The following is a 21,381-nucleotide window of genomic DNA, read 5'->3' on the forward strand; positions in this document are numbered from 1 at the left end:
GACAGCATCCGCACAAGTAAACATGCTCTGAACAAATGGCCGGACCACAGGATACTATTATGCCTTGTGTACTATAGAGTACTAGCTACATCTAAATGCAAAAGAACATCACCTCACCATTGATGATGGTGGACCCAGTGGTGGGAAGGCTTAAACCATTATGTTACCTGTGCGGGATCCTTGGTCTTGCCAGGGGTGGGGCTGCATGGATTCGGGGTGGTGGGGGCCTCCCCTGTACCTGAGGAGCCTGGCAGCTCTTTTCTCAAGGTAGGGGCCCGATCTAACCCGTTTCCATGGGGAGAGTGAGGGGGGCTGCCTGCAGGAGAGTTGGGCTCCTAAGTTACAGCAAGAGATAAAAATTGAGTCTATCAGACTAGAAAATAATTGATGCTCCCTCACATCTAACATATGTCTCTTTAATCCCCTCACTCTTTCAGTAATATGTCATTATATCTATGTTCAGTATTTACTGTGACTTTTTTTTACACCTTACTTATGGTTGCTTTATCTTTTTCGGTCTAACAATCCAGGCTGTGCTATATCAAGCTGAACAAAACATCTCTGGTGTTTTTATCTAGGTGACGGAGTCATAGAAGACAGAAAAAAAAAAAAAAACAATTTAACAGAATTATACTTTTATACCAGAGATAGTCATGACTGTCCTCTCTTTAAACCGAAAAAATGCTGTTACTGTTGTTCCAAGACAATCCCATGCAGCAGGTGTAAAAGTGTCTGTTAACTGAGACGAGAGGAAAATGATCTCACTCGATGGAAAATAGATCAAGTCTAAAAGGAGCGAGGCCTGAAGCGTCTGAGATTGTCACTCTGACCGCTGCAGCAGTGTGTGTGTAGAGGCTTGAAGATTAGGCTGCGTTTACAGGCATCTTTCATCGCTTGAGCAACAGCTCCCACTGTTGAGACACGGCTGCCTCCCCAGAACAGAATGCTGGAGTAAGCACTTCTCACTGGGTCACAGTAATCAGCAGGCATTTCAGTACCTCTATGACACACTGACACACTGACACACACATGCACAGACCCCCCCCCCCCCCCACACACACACACACACAATTTCTCCTCATCTGTTATTCTAACATTTTCCAAATCACAAAAGGGTCTGGTTTTGCTTTTATGAGAAATATTAAACTAAGGAGGCTTTAGTAGTAAGAAGAAAACAGTGTATTTAAAAGAACTGCGTTATTCCAGAGGCATACACAGCTTTGCATATGTTAGATGAACCTGACTGCAGTCATCTAATGAGGGAAGAGACAAGAAAAGAAGGAGGAGGAGCTGCAGCGCGAGAGGGGGGAGGAAAAGTGAGGTGTAGAGACAGCGGAACTGGAAGAAAGGCTTCTAAAGGTTGGAAAAAAAGCACAAATAAAAACACAATAGGTAGATAAAGATGGGAACTAGGTGTGTGTATGTGTGCGTGTGTGTGCGTGTGTGTGTGTGTGTGTGTGTGTGTGATTGTGGACAGTCATGGTTCACAAGACAGCACAAACACTGGTGGCTGATAATGAGCTTACACAGGAGCTTTTCCTATTTACATGGAAACTGCAGCAGAAAGCTGAATTCTGTACATGCTCGCTGACGTGTCTTTCATTTTGATCTATGAACACACGCATAAATGAACAACAAAAAAAAGATAACATAGTAAACCTAACTGTTAAACAAAAGGAAAATGAAATAAAGCAATCACAAAAATGGAACGATAACAAAATTAAAATACAGTTTATCAAATGTAAAGCTGTTTTTTCATCATTTGTATCATCTTTGATAAGAAATGCATTGTTACAAGTTTCCTTTTCTAGATCTACAAGTACATTAAAAGACAATAGGCTGAGAAACCCTCAGTGACTCAAAACATTTTAGAAGCAAAAATCGACTTTTTGTTTTAGATGTGATAGGTTATCTAGCTATGAATGTTTCATGTTTAAGATGCAGCAGACTATGATTTCCCTTCATAGACGCTCACACCCCTGACAAAGCAGGGCTCCAGGGTCCAAACAAATGTGCAACTGTCCAATGGCTGAAATTAAAAATAGTTGTGAGTTAGAGGTAAAACTGACCTTATTTAAAGCCCAAACAAAAAAATATAGGAAAATGAGCACCCAAATCACCTATTTTAAAACACCAGTTTGAGGGAAACTGGTTGAATGATAAATTTTCCCATTAAGCAATCATAATATTATAGCGAGTCACAAATGTTGGGGTTTATGTTGATGCTTGTTTCTGTGTGATTTTGGAGTTGCTTGGAATTTTGAGGTGCAAGGAATTCATTTGTTTTTTACCTGGAATTGAGCAGGAACGGTTAGTTGTATTGCAGGGTTATGTGGCGTGGCTGTGACCAACAACAGCCATTGCTTATTAAACGGACGTTTTACCGGCAACCAGGTGTTTTCCCTGACTAAAACGCTATAATATATATATATATAGAGAGAGAGACAGGCTTATAATGTAAATGCTTTAAGGCTCTGGATGTAGTGGGACTGTCCGAGCTGACACGCCTCTGCAGCACTGTGTAGAAAGCGGGGAAGACGGGAACCAGTGCTGCTGGATTGGCAGACTGGGGTGGTGATCCCCATCTTTAAAAGGGGGATCAGAGGGTCGGCTCCAACTACAGGGGGATCACACTCCTCAGCCTCCCTGGAAAAGTCTACTCAGGGGTGCTCGAAAAGGAGGGTCCAACAAGTTGTTGAACCTCAGATCTAGGAGGTTTTCATTCTGGCCAAGAACAGTGGACCAGCTTTACACCCTCTGCAGGGTCCTTGAGGCACATTGGAGTTTGCCCAACCAGTCTACATGTGTTTTGTTGACTCGGAGAAGGCATTCAACCGTGTCCTGCAGGGAATCCTGAAGGGGGTGCTCCGGGAGTATGAGGTACCGAACCCTGCAATATGGACCCTGGTTAAGACCCAGGACACGCTGGAGAGACTATATCTCTAGGCTGGCCTGAGAACGTCTCGGGAGGAGCTTGACCAAGAGGCCAGGGAATGGGATATCTGGGCCTCTGCCCCGGCTGCTGCCCCTGCGACCCAATCCCGGATAAGCAGTAGGAGATGGATGGATGGAGAATGTAAATCCACATATATACAAGCCTAGAATCATAGCTTTTGGCTATAAAAGGGGACACAGGGCAAAATGAGGGGACATTTTAAAACTGTATTTTACATTTTGAGTTAAGCCTATTTAAAAAATGTTGGTTTAATATCTCAATGATCATGATATGGAAAAAGGACCCAATATCCGTATGCGCCAGAAACCTGCAGAGTTCCTGCAGAGTCCATAATTACCACGTCATTCCAGCATTGCACTGCTGCCTATCTTATCTTTCTTTTTGTCAAGCATGAATACCGGAAAACACACACAAAAGACTTACACACACACGCACTCACACACACACACACACACGCACAAACACACACATATTGGACTTCACCCCCAACCAAGTGGGTGTAGATGTTACTCGATCATGTCAGGGCACATAACTGTCAAAGTCTCTAAGGGATCACTGAGTCCAACATACACCATGTTGATATTTCTTATTTCTTTACAGATGATCACAATGGCCTTCATTCTCTGCGTGCATCATAACAGCATGCATGCGTTATGCATTAGTAAAGGAGGGTTGGTATAAAAAAAAAAAAGTCACCCCGGGATTACTTAGTTTGATATCCCATCTTCAAAAACTGCTACATATACTTTATCGGGGGTGTTTTAAGAATTGAAGAACAATATTAATTATTTTTATACATCACCAACAACTACAACTATTACTTGTCAAAACTGACCAAAATTTGCTTAATTTTTATTTTAAACTCCTGATAAAGGTTCGCCTATTAAATTACTCATCAGAAGATTACAAGCAACAAGAGCATTGCAATGAATTCATTCTTTTTGACAAATCTTGGTCAAATGTTCTTTTTCAGACTCCTGAGGAAAATAACTGGTTTGTTACCTGTGAGTGTGCACAGCGCTTACCCACTTGTTGCTACCAGTGTGTGTTCACTTTACACCCTATGCTTACACTGAGCACTAAATATAGACCAGTGGGCGCCAACCTCCCTGCCCAAATGAAAGAAATTGACCAAAGAGATGCTGAGAAGCGCTGTAAACCTGGGATTAACACTAGAGATGAGGGTGACTCTCATGATATAACTGAAGTGGTAGCCATTGCAATTATGATTAAAATTGTCAGAGCAGCTATGTATAAGTTCAGTAGCGATAAAGGCAACTTACCTCATTGGACACATCTACAACCAGATTGTCTTCACTTTTGTCTCCATCACTGTCCTGTGAAGACAGAGGAAAATATTGATGTATATGGCTCATCTAGATAAACATGCAAATATCAGGTCGCAGACAATTTTAAATAAAACCATGGAAACATCCATGCACGTATAGATTAATAACACAACCCGCTCTTCACTTCCTCTCAATGAATATCCAGGGTGCGGTAATTAACAGAGATAATATACAGCATATATTCTCACACTGTGCATCATACAAACACCATATTGATCTCTTTCTCGTACACTGTTGCACTTTCACCACCCACATCACATTTTTCTCCCTGCTAGCCATCTTTCTCTCTCTTTCTCTCTCCCTTTTTCTGGGGTGAGAAGGATGGCACTTAGTCACCATAGCAACGGTGCTTTGATATGATCACGGCCTGATATTCCTATTGACATCAGTGTAGAGTGACATCAGTTCCTATTTATACAGTCAGGCCCATGTCTACAGGTTTCTCCTCCAACAAAAACAAGGATGGAAGAAAAGGGAAATGGAAGAAAAATGAAAGTGGGTATAAAAAAAAGAGCGTATGGTTATAGTTGAGAAATTGAGAGATAGAGATGTAGAGACAGAAAATACAAACAAGCGAAGGCTAACTAATAGACATAAGAGCAGTGATGTGGCGTGGCAGAGAGAGAGAGAGAGGGAAGAAAAATATTCACAACATGGAAACTATCTCTGCTTGTTCTCTCTCTGAGCTAATGGGAAGATTGGACTTGTGTTGTAGATGCCAAACTGATTTAGCGAGAGGCTGTCTTACACAGACAGACTCCAAGTGTCAATCAATCCTCTAGACTGCAAACACACAGCCATCACATTCATTACGGCTATCTACTTTGGCCATCCCTCGACTGGCATTACATTGCCTCTGGCTCCCTGCTTTCCCCCACTGGACCCATCCAAAACAAACATGACTCTAATTGGCCGCTAGCCCCCGACCCCTGTGTGCACTATAATGGCATAAGCAATGTCATACATACACACTCATGCAACTTGTGCACACAAATGCATGCATGCACGTGCAATGCACGCACACACACAAACACACACTACACATTTATGGTGTTATACTGTGCTGTGAATATCGGTGTTTCCGAAAAATGACCCAGTAAATAATGTTCACACAAGTGAATCTATGGAATGGGTTTTCATGCTCATTGCTCATTTGAATACACTTCTGTTGTGTCTTGTTGTATTCTGAGTGAACCACATCTGACACTTTTGGCAATATGAACAAACAAACACAAACATGTACATATGAGTGTGTCGGCAGGGGCTCTTTGTCATCACAGCGTCTCCTCTTGGCCTCTGTTCCTCCCTGAGATGAGTAGCCTCCTGATGGACCCTGACGCTCCTCAGGGGGCTGGCTGTCTGTAGATGACACTGACTTACTCTGGAAAAAGAGGCAGAAGAAAGTAGAGGAGAAATGAGCATTCAGTGACTGGACTTTGGTGTCAGATAGATGTCACACAAAGAAGGTGGACTGGAAAAAATGTGACTCAATATTTGTATATATCATGTTGGTTTTTTTTGGATACATAAAAATCCCATAGAAGATCCTCATTTCTCTTGATTTATTTTGGTAATTTCTTGCTTTCTTTACGCACTTTCTTGCTTATTTTGAGGCTCTCACATGCAAATTATCAAGCATTTTATTTTTGAACTGGGGCAAAGGCCAGCGGTTTGAAAAAAAGGCCACTTTCTCTGTCCTCCTGCGGGAAGGAGAAGAACAGTAAGGTTTAACACAGCGATGAGTCACAGGAAGGTGCCCACAGGCTGACAGGAAGAAATACTGGGCAGAGGAGAAATCACACAATGGACCTTAGTACCGTTCAACAAACTTCCTTCTCTTCTTTCTTTCTCAGTCCCGTTTTCCTCTCCCTGCCCTTTCTTTCCCCTCCACTTAAAATTCCAAGATGTTTTACCAGTGCAGTTCCCGACCGGACAAACGCTGATTGATGTGCCCTCTCACTTCCTCACTCTTCTTCTCTGCTCCAAAACGTGATAATGCTTTGGCTATGTTCAGCGCAAATGTTAACTTTAAGACATTCTCTTTCCTGTTGTTCAAATATCAGGATTGTATTTGAATGAATTATGCTCAAGGATCATTGCAGAATGAGCCCAAAAGAGAGAAAAAGGCCTGAAATGATTATTGTTTTTTTTTTTTTTTGGAAACTCTCATTCCCAATCTTTTTTTTGTTTTATTTATTTTATTTTCTCTTGGTCGCGCCTTGCTTTTTCCCTTTCCCTTCCCATTCTCCAACCCTCTGCTCTCCCACTCTCCACCGTCACCCAATTATCAACAGTTACATTGATGAAGGCCAGCTGTCCACTGCAGCCAGTAGCCAGTACAGTAAAGTGTTCACAAGACTTACATCTTCCATAAAGCAGAGCAATTTGCAGCCAGCAAGAACAGGACAAGCCATCAACATCCAATGAATTTCAATCAGCCCATCTGCACTGCATTAATTCCTCAGGCGATAAATGGGTACATTTCTAGCTCCGGTGACAGGGAATATGCGTAAGCCTCCAAGGCCAAATGAACAAATGTATATATTTGCCATTCCAGTCCATTTTTCATTGTATCAATTATGGTAATATATATTTAAAAATACCTCTCACCTCTCACACTTTACTCAAAAAAACTGATTTATCAGACAATCTTTTAAGCCAAAAACTGTCCTTTTCATTGACAGCTCTTCTGAATAATGGCATCACGACAGCACGTTATATTGCTGTTGGTATTTTACTGAAAATACCACGAAATTGGTTATCTTTCTTCGCTGCTTATACCAAAGAGTAAACATCAGCGGCTCTCAAGAAAAGGAATCTTTTTCTTGCGGTCAGATTCCCCTTTATGGTCTAATGAAAGGTAAGTGCTACAACACACTCTCTGAGTTTGTGATATGCAACACTTGCGCAAGCATCACACTAGGTACTCCCAGCAGTCGGTCAGTTGGAGAGTTTGAGGACCGTTCATCAATTCACAATCCACAATACTTTGGTTTTCTTTTATAGCAGTTGCAGTGGTTACACTAAGACACATAAGCGTGACACTAACCCATTGTGTTTCCCTCAGTGGGAATAGTGGTGTTATTGTAAACCAAATATGAGGAAATCAGGATGCAAGCAGAGATCATTAAGAAAGATTAAAAAAACACATTACAAATCACTGGGAAATGTGACCCTTTTCAGTGTAATAAATAATATATGACAAAAGAATAAAGAGATATCAAACAATTCAGTGCATGTCGTAGTCTAGGTCTAAATGTTCGGCTAAAGACTACTGCAAAAAATTGTGATTACCAACATGCTGACGGCAGTTATGCCCTGACTAACAATGCATGCATATCCAAAGGGGTGCAGGTTGCCATTTATCTGTTAAACTGAACTTGGTGCACAAGCGAACAATTGCATGCCGGTATAGCTACAAGGCTAAAGACAAAAATGGGCATTTTGCAAAAAACATGGGGTAAATGACATTTACATCAACATTTTTATGCCACACAGGATTCAAGCAGATAATATAAAGAATTTCTTTCCTGTAATTTATTCAATATTTGCTGAATATGTGTTTTCTTTCTCCTTACTTGTTTTTTAATTACATAAGATTGGTCAGTGTTCAGTTTTTAGGAACCGATGAAATTAATCACTTTTGGGTAGGGCACATATTTGACGAATAAAAATTCTATAGGTTTCCTTGACAACACACACAAACACAGAAATAGACAAACACACATAAACATCGGATACAATCATATGTATTGTACAAGCAAATACTTTCAGCATTGCTCATTTTGGTAGACAACATGGAACAGTTTGGACAGTATTTGTCACAAAGGTTTTTTTTCAAGTCACACATAGGACATTGAATATTTCAAGTGCTACAGAAGAGCTTCATTGTTCACCCATTCATTGAATTTGTACTTTCCACCAGATAACAGTGAAAGCCTGAGAGCTCAAATGTAGAAGACTTGGAGAAGCTCGAGGTTGAGAGTGCTGAAGAACTATTGTGCCGGCGTTGAGCTGCGCTACTCCTGGCAGAGCTCCATCATTATAGGCCACTTTACTGTGCAGCTGTATTTCTCTCAGTTTTTCACATTCATAGACACACACGCACACATGCAGACACATAGTACTACTCACCCTGCTGGGTGCTCCCTCTGGGATGGTTTGGAGATAGGGAGGGAAAGAGAAGAGACACAGAAAAAGATAGAAAGAGAAAGACAAAAAGGGATAAAGTTTGACGTCAGTCCCTGATAATAGTAACAACAGTCCCCAGTCAGCCAAGGTTAGGCTGAACTGTGACTGCTCGCTCTAATAAATACACAAACCAGCTATTGTGTCTGATTCCAGTCACCTCTCCCCTCTCCATCTTCCCCTCTCTGTTCTCCGAGCGGGCACCGCTCGCTGTTTTCCCCTGCTGACTCTTTCAACTACCGCTTTCTTTTCACTCATTCTTTCTCTTGTATGTAAGAACCAAAAAGCACACAGCTGCAGACTTCCAAAGGCTCTCACCCAGATGTGTAATGCTCCAATAAGAACACATTGATCTCTCTGTCTCTCTCCTTTTTTACTCTCACTCATACCTTCTTTTTTTCCCTTTCTAGAGCTGTGTTTATTCATGAGAAAGTCTCTTGACACAGTGCCAGAAAAAGAGCAAAAGATAAGATATTCTATTGGGGGTGAATGAAAGTTCAGTGGGAAAAACGTTTCTCTTGCATTTACACAAGGACTATAACTACGTCTGTCCATATTATGACAGTAATCCAAACAAGGAAGTTCAAATTAAGTCCAATGGTTAGTTTCTGGACAGGCTACACCTGCACTGAATGATGTAGAGCATTGCTGAATAGTTTTAGCGCTACAATGATACTTTGAGATATTCATTAATGTGTAGCTATTAAGTTTTGATGATGAGTCCATTCCGATACGAAATAAAAGAGAAAACATCCAGCTGACAGAAACATAAAACAGATTTCCGGCAACTCTATGATTGATTTTAAACGATAAAACAAGAATAAAAGACTTTAAGAATATCACATTGTCTGGCAGTGATTTGCCTCTGACCACTATATTTATGTATGGTTTGGGGAAATAATGTCTCAATGGGAAAGTTGTTTTAACTCTGATTTATTTCTGCAGTCTTCATTTCAAGGTTCTCTTTGTTTTGCCTTAACATCAGAAAAAACGGATGATCTGGATCATATTTGGGAATAAATTTATATTTTTTGATTTGTTTTCATTAACTGGATACAGTCAGTTCATGGCAGGAACATACCTTCCTGTTTGAATACGGCTAAAAGAGAACACTTTGCCTTAATCTTAAATATCATTACCTCGTAGATGTTCAGGATCAAGGTGGTTGCGGTCATCTTTGGAGGCAAGGTGGGCAGAGACGCCAAGGGCTCCCGTCAGTGCCAGAAGCCCTGAGCTCCCCGCACCTAGAGACAGGCCTGATGGGTGCGGTGTCAGAGGAATGCCGGGGGCGTGGTGAGACAGGTGCTGGAGCTGCTGCTGCTGTGGCCACAGGGAAAGACAGGAGCGGGGAAGGGTTGGTTGGGGAGGAATGGTGTCACACAAGGGGAGTAAGTGGTTAGAAAAGATGGTAAAAAGAGAAGAGGGGAAAAAAAAATAAGCATAAAAGTCAAAAGAGAGTAAAGAGAAAAAAAAGGTTAAATGGAGTGAGGAAATGGGGTGAGAGAAATCGAAATAAGGGACAATGTGAATGAAATCAGAGCCACAAATTAAACAACAGTGAGCCAGAAAAAAAGAAAATAAAGAAGGATAAGATTTTAAAGTAGATTAAGAGATGAGAGAGACCCCCAGGATGAAGAAAAGCAGAGATTTAAAAGAAGAAAAAATATTATTTGTGAGTAAAGGAGTTGACAGACCACAAAAACACACAAAGGAGGGAGAGAGAAGCTAAAAACATGAGATGAATTGAAAGCAAAAGACATAAAGAGTGAGTAAATGAGTATGAAACGGAAAGACAGAATGCAGCAGAGACAGAGTGAAAAAAAGATAAGACACAGCAAAACAATGGGAAGGAAAAATTCAGGACAGTGCCAAAATAATGAAGAAGTAAATCGTAAAAGATTATAAAAGGATGAATGGAAGGGAGGGAGGGATCAAGAGAAAACAAACAGAAGGCAAAAAGGAAAAAAAAAATGAGAGCAAAGGAGCAGTGACTGATAAAGGAAGGCTATTAACCTGAGGGGAGCATTATAATGTGTTTTCATGTGCTGTTTTGTCAAGCCGGTGAGTTAGACCCATACACACACACACATACACACAGAAGCACACACCTTAGAAACAGTGGTGGTTGTAGTGTTGGAGGAACAAAGGGCTTTAAGTAGGCAGTAATGTGATCAGTGCTCTGACAAGCCTAAGAAAGCCCCAGCTACTACTGTATAAGCATGTGTGTACACAACCCATATGCGAGGAGAACAGTTTGTGTGACAGGCCTGTGTGGTGTTTTGGTATTGGTGCACGTGTCAAAGAAAGTTCCTTGTTTAGCAGTGAAGAACCGCTCTTCAGATTACAGTGCGAATTTAGCACACTTCTATTGAAAAAAATAAATAAAAACGCAACAATACAACAACCTTGCTTTCAATCTTCTGATGAGAACTATCTATTTATAACGACAGAGGATATACTAATTTGTTGAAGGACTGACTTGACTCAAGGACTTTTCTGTTATATAATTAAATAAATCCAGGATACAATTTAAGACAAATAATAATTGCCCGTTGAGGCGATGACTAAAAACATTTTAATGCTTCGTAATCTTAATTATAGTATTACATCAATTTGACAGTAATTGATTTAAATAAAACCTAAAAATATTTTTGAAATATATATATTTTTAACTATTTTAGCTGGACCGGAGATTTTTCCACCATGGAACATGAAGACCAAAGAAATAAGGCATGGAACAAATAATATCATTGTCATTTACATTCATCAATGAATGCCATTTAGCAATGGATAAATGATGCATAAAATTACAATCAACAAGCAAAACATACTGTACATATGTCTGGTTCTACATCCACATATTTGTTATCTTTTAAACTTTTTTTTACTTGTTGCAAAATATGTCGAAAAAACATCAGATATAAAAAATGATCCATCAAAGGTTGGTTCTTATTTAAGAAACACTATGAAACTGTCCATTTGCCTTGCTAATCTTTTAGCTTGCTATAAAAGCATCTTCTAGCGAAGATGATCTATGCCTGACTGAATCTTGATATCTGACTGCTATCTGGAGTCTGCATGCAATGCAGATGCTTGCGGTATATAAATGCATTGACTCTTTAATTAATATATTTTATGTTACATAGTATATATATATATGTATATATATGATATGATGAATTCCTCTTAAATATGTGCATTCTGTAAAGTATGTATTTGTGATGTTATCACGAGCTGAGGTGACTCACTCCGATGATGGCATTGAGCTCAGCCATGGTGACCTGCTTGGCCCGCTCCACTGCTTGGACCACCTGCTGCTGATGCTGAACACACAGAAAAATTCTAAATGCATATGCATATTAAACACAGGGGAGAAAAGGTAAGACAATATTACAGCATATGACTTTCAGGGAAATATTTGGCAATTATGAAAGGGAGTTTTCTCAGATTTGTATAAAGTAAAATATACTGTATATGTCTGGATTAGGTGACAATACTATTGCACATTTACAGTTAAGCAAGTCAACCATACCAGTCAGTGCGGGGACACACGTACTGTAAATACACACTCAAAGGCACTCCACATTTCCCAACCATCGACACACATACTCATACACCAACACAAAAGTACAGGTACACATGTCCACATCCGCACCCATGTACATGCACGCATGTGCAAAAACACACACATAAACAAAGACACACACACTGTCAATATTGATCAAACTGACAGAGGCATGACCTTCTAGTCTTTAGGGATGCACAATCAGCAGCACACACTCACATTCAGGCAAAAGGGGTGTGTTTGCAGATTTGTTCTTCAGTTTCTACACACCCATAAACGATCCACAGTCAAATATCCCCCCCAAAAAAAACACATACAGAAACACACACACACACACACACACGCAAGCACACACACACGCATGCACACACGCACGCACACGCGGTAAAAAAACAGTGAACTGAACTAACAAGCAAGAGATAAACATTCGTTTAAAGAATCATGACAACATATTGAAAAGCAGTCATTCTATTTCAAAATGTGTCTGGTTATATCAAGCGAGTGCAAATTCAACAAAGTATTCAAATACTAGTATATATGTGGAAATTAGTGAAGGCAAAGAGTAATTGCAAAAATAACGTTGATTCACAAGGCAGTCCATTTGATTTATCTATCGGTCCTTTTCTTTTTGTGAAATTTTTATTTGATTGCAAGATATTGGGCCCCAGAGTTTGTGACAACATAATTCCTTGAGGATCAAAACCACTTTTGTATTGTATTGGTTTCAGTGGCACTGATACTTCAAATTGTATTGTCCTTGGATAAACAACTTTGGTGAAAATTACAAAGTGTCAAGTTCATGGAGGTAAAAACAAGATGTTCTAGATTTGACACACAAACAATCTTTCTAGATTTAAAGCGTTTAGTGTGAAGTGTAAGGCAATTAACATGTTTCTTCGAAGAAAAGAAAATCCAAACTTTGCTGCCCACAGTGAATGCATTGTAATTGAGATTTGTATTAATAAACATATACAATGCACAAGGTTTGATTTGATTTCACCAAGCTACATTGTTATATTACTTGTATCAATTTTAAAGTTTCCAGGTTTACAGATTATATTTTGTAGGTTTAAAAGTGTTTTTACTTATTTCAAATACTCAACTGAATTTGAACCTACTGGTACCTAAAATACGCACCAACACCTACATTAGACGGTTTGAACATTGATGAAAAGCTGTTCTTTTACATCACTTAGAAGCACACCCTAAAATATCCCTCCCTCTCCCTCTCTGTCCCTTAGTATATTTGCCCTTTTATTTCATAATTAAAACTTTTGAGCTATGCGCTATTCCCTTGAATGAAATGATTAACATCACCTCCTCAACGGTGCAATAAATATGAAATCTCAGCCTGTGGATGAGTGGAATATTGGCGCAAAAGCTGCAGATAGCTCGCCTGGCCCCGACCAGCCAGAGGAATATCAGCCTATCAGCACCTCAATGTTCCGGGAGTCAAACAATCTACCCTTTGTGCTAAGCTAAGGGGCTGCCATGGTTACTGTAGCTCCACATTTTCCGAAAGAAAAAGAACCCAAAAAAACAAGGGTAATCAATCTTCTCATCTATCCGGCAGCAAGCAAGACAATAAATGTCTTTTCTAATATGATATATTGAGAGAGAAAAGACAGTAAATCCTGTCTTGTATTTCCCTTTTGTATCTATTTGTTTATTTGTCTGGGACGGTGGAAAAGACATTCTAACAGCTGGAATAAAAGGGATACAGAAGCAGCACATACTGTTTGGGGTTATCATCCAAGTGTACAATGTAGTTCCTGACTACTAGAAGGCTTTTCTAATCAAAATACTAAGAAAAGCTTGATTAAAATCAAATCTTGATTAAAATCAAAATTTTAATCACACTACAAAACTTAGTTTAAGCATTTATGAAGCAGTAGTCTTACACTGAAAAGTATTTTTGAGTTCAGGTGTGCACGTCTGTGCCTAACTAAAACTTCCTGGTTGTGATTTCAGGTAATTTTAAAAACTGCCACTTACTATTACTGATGTCCTTCTGATAATTCCATTAATTTCTATTATTGTAACATGTGAACAAGGTAAAATTGTTATAGCTTATTAAAAATCTCCCAAAAAACACCCTAATCCAAAAGTGGTTTCACTTTATCATTAAGAGGAATGTATTATATAAACAAATGCATAATGTAGAAGTACTGTTTGATAAATATTACTGTACTATGGGAAAAACTGCTAGTGCTAAAAATTAATTTCATAAACTACTGAGTCTGAGAATGTGTTACTTTTTAACTGTTGAAGTAGATCTTTGTGCAAATGCACATCTCTGTGACGACTGATAACATGTAAACTATTAACAGCTCCATCCAAGATAATTTGTTTCTAAACAACTATCTGAAAATTAGCATACAGTACTATAGAATATAGTATATAGAATACTGTATACTAAATTTTTTTCTGTGAGGAACAAGTGCTTTAGTAACTGATAAAGACAAACATTTTGGACACTCATCTTTTCCTCCTGTACTTCACTCATTTTGTTTTTAATGTCTTTTGCGCGCATTTCGTTTATTCAGAACTTAAAACAAGTCGCTGTGATCAGCTGTCAGGTTTCCTTATTTTATCTGCCGTGTATATTTTCATCTGCACTTTATAGTCTGGGCCTATTTAATTGTAGACAAGTTAGGAACCAATCAATTTTATTTATTCTGACAGGTAGATCTGGTCCGGCTGGGATCATGTCAGGGCTAGTTCCTCAACGTGAACTGTTACACTTGAAAAAACAATATATATATAATATAATATATAAAGAAGAGATGTGTAAAAAAAAAAAACAAAGAAAATTCAGTTACATTATCATAAGTAGCTGTAATCCATTTCTACCAACCATCATCCATGTAAATCAATGGCAAAAATCATCTCTTGATTATTTGTGGTGAGAGGACTGTATGTGCACACATGCTCACGTGTATGCATCTGGCGACAGTGACACTTACCTCTTGAGAGAGGAAAGGGATGATCTGTGCACAGATGGCACTGAGACGCTTCACAATCTCTGCCTGTGATGCAGGGAAAGAAGCAAGAGAGCCAGGAGGAGAGAGAGAAAAAGGATATTTGATCATGTCATATACTGTAAGATTATAAATACATAATGAACACAGAGCATATGATACACCTTCACAGCGCATTAGGACTGCGTGGCATAAAAAAAAAAAACATCATTCTGATGAATGATGAGACCTGTTAGTGCTGAGGAAGGAAAAAAATGCGGGGGTGTGTTGCAAAAGCATAGTTGGGAGAGGTACCATTAGGGCTTCCAGTCAGCATCCAGTCTTTTAGCACAATCACACTCTCGTTTAGCTCAGCCTCGGCCACTCTAACTTGCTTCAATCTTCATCTTCCTCGCTTTTCTCTCTTTTCGAACTCACAAGAGTGCAGGAGCGCATATGTTCATAAAAAGAACTTTGCAAATTTCTCTCTCAGGCTCTCCACTTGCCATAGTCTTTTTGGCACCATTACATTTCTCCATTTTCAAAACTTGTAAAGGAGCATTAAAATGTTTTTTTTTTTCTTGGTTTGGAAATGGTGAATAACATTTTGTTTTGAGTTTCATGCCGCATGTGCACACAGTACACACACACACGCACACACACGCACACGCACGCACAAGCCCCTCACCCACAAACCTAGCAACAAAATACAGCTAATTGCACACAACAAATCAAATCATAACGCACACTCGAGCTTTCTTTCAAAACACACACGCACGCGGCCACGCGCGCACACACACACACACAGACGGAGAGAAAGAGAGAGAGAGAAAGTGAGAGAACCTCTGCTGTGTGTCTAATTCTATCTGTCTGAGTGCCCTTAGCCTCATTTTGTTCTCTTCTTCACTCAGCCCCTCTCTCTTTTCCACAACAGCTCTCACACTGAGCCATTATTACTCTATTCATTCTTCCCCCTCTATATCTCTCATTGCTCTCCTCTGCCTTTGATGGCAGGGTCTTGTTTTCTATCATCTTTCTATTTTTGTCTATTACTCCTTCTCACCCTTTTTAAAGGTCCTCACCACACTCATATTAAGGCATAAAAAAAACTAAAAATCTCAATGGCAAGGATTAGAAGGACTATAATTTACCAAATTAAAAGCGGTCAAATGCAAACTTCTATTTCTTTCTTGTTTATAATTCCTGATAGTGTGCTTATGAAAATTTAATTTAAATTTCATGAATGAGATGTGTTTGTTGTTTACATATTTCTTCTGGTGTTTGATGAAAACTGCAGCAGGACGATGACTTTGACTATTTGTGATAGGACGAAATCCTGCTCGTAAGCATACCTCTTAAAATATGATTTTCCAGGAAAGCAGAGAAAATTGACAGTTTCATTACTGGAAGAGGACATTAACTTACTCTTTGTTCTTTCCCTCGGTGTGCTTTTTATTTCACCATAATTAAATTCCCTCACATTTTTTCTTGGTGCTAAAAATCTTTTCCCTTCAACTAAATAAATGCTTGCACCCTTCCATCCTCACCTTTATTTCTTTTACAAGTTCAGTCCAATGAAGAGGAAAACTATTTTTATTTATTATTGCCATTTTGTTCAGTGTGTGAGAAAAATGAAAAATTTGAAAAACACACACAAAAATACACCAGATATGCAGGTTCAGAGCTCAAACAGGAAACCGGTGACATATGCCTTTTTTCAAGACTATCTGTTTTAGATGACATATTTGTAGCTTTATTATGTTATGCTAAAAATCCTACATGTAAGGGTGAATGTGTTCCACCTACAGTTACAAGCATTACAAATGTGTGTGTGTGTGTGTGTGTGTGTGTGTGTGTGTGTGTGTGTGTGTGTGTGTGTGTGTGCTAGTGACAGCAATGGAGAGAAAGGCTTTCACTCTGGAAGGAGTTGAAATACACCAAACAAACTGAGGCTGATTGGGTTCCTGTATGTTCCACTGAGTTAATTTCTTTTGAAACAACTCTTTGCCCATTTCTTTTAATCTTGCTTTTTTCATTCAGTTCCCCTTGGATGCACCTACAAAATAAAATAGGGCACAAGGAACTTACAGGATTCATACGGTCCGCAGGGTAATTTTCCTTAAAGATCCTCACACAGTCATACAATGGCTGCATCTGTTCTTTGTTAAAAAAGTATCCCTCACAAGCTCTTTAGCCAAATAAATGTTTTCCAAGCTATTGGATCTGAGAAACAACTCATTAATAAGAACAATTTAATCAGTAAATTGACCGATACGATTAAAATAACTAAATAAGGGTAGGGTATCAAAAATTAGGCTGGTGTTTAACAACATAGACAACTCAAGCAAAACACATCACAGTAATTCTTTTTTCACATACACTGCAAATATTACACCCTTTTCTCGTGGTTTACCCATCATTTCTATCTTTCCTCACAACAACATATTGCCGTGGTTCATTTATCATTTCATATCACCTACTACATTGATAGAATCAATGATTTACAAAAGAAAAAAAAAGTACATATTTTAATCTAACAGCAAATAATTTTGCATCTTTCTTTTTAAACTCTAAAAAGTATTGAATATCTACTGTAATACATGTGTTTAGAGGACAATGTTGTCAAGGATACCCCGCCAGTTCCTGTCCTGGCAGGGACACACTGGATGATGCTGTGAGCGAATGCAGCCAATCGTCTGATGGGTTTTACAATAGAATGAAAGTAAGCTGGACTGAAAGCATCTGAACCAAGCCAGGTGTCAGAAACAACACAGCACAGTCTCGTTCCACAGCCCTGCCAAAGCAGAGCCATCGGGGAGCGCTGGCAAAGACTAGACTGATAGAGGGATGAACGGATAGAGGGAAGAAAAGATGGTTAGATAAAAAAAGAGGGGGTGGGTTGGTCAATAAACACCTGAGGGCAGATATGCTGCCAGCTGGAATGGGGACAAAGCAAAAGCAAGAAAGAGAGGCTTAAGCTGAAAGAGAGATAAAATGTAGGGGAGAGGAAGGAGCAGACAACGGTGTTAAATTTACAGAAGAAAAGATTCCCCAGATTATTCTCTTGAAAAACAAATAATCAAAATAGGGCCTGAGCTTGAAGGGCACGAGGAGGAAGAAGGAAGTAGCTGCAAGATAAGAACAGTCTGTTCTTCAGACTGCCGCACATATTAGCTTGTCAGAGCCTAAGGAACAAATGCACACACACATGCCCATATGCCCACACACACACACACACAACCACACACACACGTGAATGCGCACATAACCAAACGGGCGAGCTAAGACTTGTCATTCTGTCAGATAATTTACAGGAAGACAATCACACCCTCAAAACATTTATAAGATTACGGTGCCTTGATGCTTTGCAATGATGCAACCTGGGGTGTGTGAAACTGTGACACGCACGCACGCACACACACACACAAACACACAAATGCCAGCATGTGCAAAGACAGACAGAAATGTTACTCTGTGTTTACGCCATCTCACAATAAATACTTATTTGAGAATGTGACAAAAAAAAAAAACTTTGAGAACACACAAAGTGAACTTCATTTGCAAATTCAGAAATTATAGTCTGTTGTATTGCTTCCAAATGTATGAGCCAGTTGAACAGGGGTATCAATGCCAAGGACGAGGCGATGAGATTTTGTAGATTATCCATCCAAAAAAACAGCACATGGACAAAGTAAGGTCCAGAACAAATTCAGCTCTGTTAAAATACACGCTAATGGACACTTTCAAAGGTAGTGACTACAAGTGTATTCATTTAAAATGATTTGTTAGTTGAAAACACTAGAATCTGTTGCCAGCAGATTCTGCTGCAGTCCAAGGGGAAAAAGTAATGCAGAATTTTGGCCCTATGCAGTCGACACAGAAAACAGTCCGATTGTTCAAACACCTCAACGACAGAGTCAACAAGCTTTTACCAGCGAGTTGTCATTATAACTGTCTTTGGTTTGTGAAGGAATCCAAAGGATAAACTGTTAATTTGGCCAAAATGAAAATAACTTTTTCCATCATGAGATATTTTTACAATACTGTGTAAACTTCATTCATACTTTTACAGCATGGATTTTCTTCCCGAACACTTTGCACCTGTGTTCGAAGAGAAAAGCGACTGCACAAACACAAATCCCAAAAAGGAGACCAGAATCAAACATTGCTAAAAAAAAAAAAATCATCCCTTAATATGCAATTTTTTATAGCTACTGCTCACAGCACATTCAGATTTAAAACACACTGCAGGTCAAACTTTCCCCTGCCTGTTATGTGATGGCTGTCAAAATGCATTCTGGGAAATACATAAAATGACTAACTGAAGTGGGATTGGAAGAGACAGGTGTGTAGATGCGGCATTGTGTACACTTAAAAAAATAACAATAGTCACTCGAAAAATAGGCCACCGTCGACAGATGGTGAAGAAACATGGGCAAATTCAGAAGAAGTGTTGAAGAAAAAACAAACTCGGGTTTAGCTTTCAGTCAACAGCATTGTATCTGGTCCTGAAGCATGATAACAAGCAACAGTGACCGCATTCATCTTGCCAATAAAGCTTGGTGAATTTGAATGTGATGAGCATGGGATAAGATTGGCACAGGAGGCAGGAGACGCTGCCCAGTGCACTCTGTGCTCAGGCACTGCCAGCGATGCCAGCCTGAGCCTCCCCACGGCTGAGCTTTACGGGGAAAACGTGTGTGTTTTTGCGTGTCGGTGCGACAGTGATACCCCGCTCGGTCTCTCTTCACTAATTGCCCATAACAAAAAAATCTCTGCCATCTCACTTAGCTCCTGTTCTGTTACTATTCCTCCTGCTGGCTTGTCAATAAATAGCTGTTGGTTTGTCCAGGGACCGGGTGGAGAAAACGAAAGACCAAAACACATCAAACTGAATTCTTAATGCATGATAATAACAGCTAATAACTCATGTCAACCTCAAATTGATCAGAAGACTGTGAAACACTCAACCTTTTCTGAAAAAAAGGAAAAACAAGTTGCCCAAATTCTTGTGTGTGTAACATTGGACGAGAGGAGTGCAGTCAGGAGCTGTGATTTTGAGGTTATTGACCTCTTGCAGCTAAAACCTCCTAAAAGGTGGTGGAAATGTGGGTTCTCTCATTCCCTTTATGGAAAAAAACACCTCTTTTGTGCCAAAATGTTTAAGAGTAAATTTTACAGAACAGTGCTGATGCTGAAAGGCTTTTGCCAATCACATAAGACAACAAAACCTGGGGATTGGCCCAGATGATGATCAGTGTTAGATGACATTTGTTTGCAATCTAACAGCATCTCATTTTGCTTGGTGACTGAGGCACTGTGAATATGGAAGAAACTAGTGATATGTGGGCCTTTCCAGAACTTCATGAGCCACCCATGAGGACAAACAAAGACTACAATTCTTTGCTTTTGATATCCAATACCATAACCTTTTGCCTTGGCTGGGGTCAGGCGCCACACAAACAGTCCGCGGCATCACGCATCTACAGCAGTGCATTGATCTGCAGCACCAGATCAAGAATGAGTCACGTGTAATATTCAAACATTGCAGGTGACTTAAGCAAACAAATCACCCCTAGCAATGACACACAAAAAGAGCTCATGAGATTATAATAAACACTATAAAGTTATTTTACCAATGTGTGATAGTAATGGATTAAATGGGTTGTTTCTGATCATTTTGCAATTATTTTGTAACATTATTTTGTCTTTCTATTTGCATTTCAGGCAATTATTTAAACCAGACTTAAAACAATCTCTTAGCAATATAGACCCCCCATAAAGACGAAAAACAAGATCAAGTCTTCCCTTGTCCGGACGTGGGCCACCTGAAACCCCATTTGGAGCCGGGCTCGGGGGCGGGGCTCGATGGCGAGCGCCTGGTAGCCGGGCCTTCACCCATGGGGCTCGCCCGGGTACAGCCCAAAGGACTGACATAGGTCCTTCTTCCCCAGGGCTCACCACTCACTTGGCCCAGGAAGGGAGTTGGACTCTGGAGTTACAACCGATGAGAGGTGCCGGGCAGCTTTGGGCGCCTGTACATTGGGGTTCAACCCAGCGGAGGAGAGGGTGGCCTCCCTCCCGTCTTCAGGTGGGGGGACGGGTTCTGACTGTTGTTTGAGGCTATACACCCAACAACAGCTAAATTTACCACCCTTCTTGGGGTCCTGGAGAGCGCTCCTACTGTGGAACTACTGGGAGACTTCAATGCTCACGTAGGCAATGACGGTGCAACTTGGAAAGGGGTGACTGGGAGGAACACAAGTGGTGTTTTGTTATTGGACTTCTGTGCTCATCACAGATTGTCTATAACTAACACTACGTTCAGGTACAAAGGTGCACTTGGCACCAACGCACCTTAGG

General features: G+C 39.9%; 1 protein-coding gene across 4 annotated transcripts in view; it reads right to left on the minus strand.

Annotated features, from left to right (window-relative positions):
* The window catches only part of tle2b (TLE family member 2, transcriptional corepressor b), an 85,080-nt gene that overhangs the window by 13,129 nt on the left and 50,570 nt on the right, over window positions 1-21,381 (minus strand). For 3 of the 4 annotated variants that reach the window (XM_086162465.1, XM_086162463.1, XM_086162466.1), the window contains exons 5-11: window positions 15,025-15,087; window positions 11,742-11,816; window positions 9,633-9,813; window positions 8,440-8,456; window positions 5,549-5,686; window positions 4,240-4,293; window positions 168-335 (exon numbers count right to left, since the gene is read on the minus strand). In XM_086162465.1, the coding sequence (XP_086018591.1) occupies window positions 168-335; window positions 4,240-4,293; window positions 5,549-5,686; window positions 8,440-8,456; window positions 9,633-9,813; window positions 11,742-11,816; window positions 15,025-15,087 (696 nt within the window). The remainder of the gene's footprint in view (window positions 1-167; window positions 336-4,239; window positions 4,294-5,548; window positions 5,687-8,439; window positions 8,457-9,632; window positions 9,814-11,741; window positions 11,817-15,024; window positions 15,088-21,381) is intronic. The other variant, XM_086162464.1, reaches the window with a different exon arrangement.

Source organism: Fistularia commersonii, chromosome 16, assembly GCF_037954325.1.
Source record: "Fistularia commersonii isolate RoL2024-O1a breed Wild chromosome 16, RoL_Fcom_v1.0, whole genome shotgun sequence".
Classification (NCBI taxonomy): domain Eukaryota; kingdom Metazoa; phylum Chordata; class Actinopteri; order Syngnathiformes; family Fistulariidae; genus Fistularia; species Fistularia commersonii.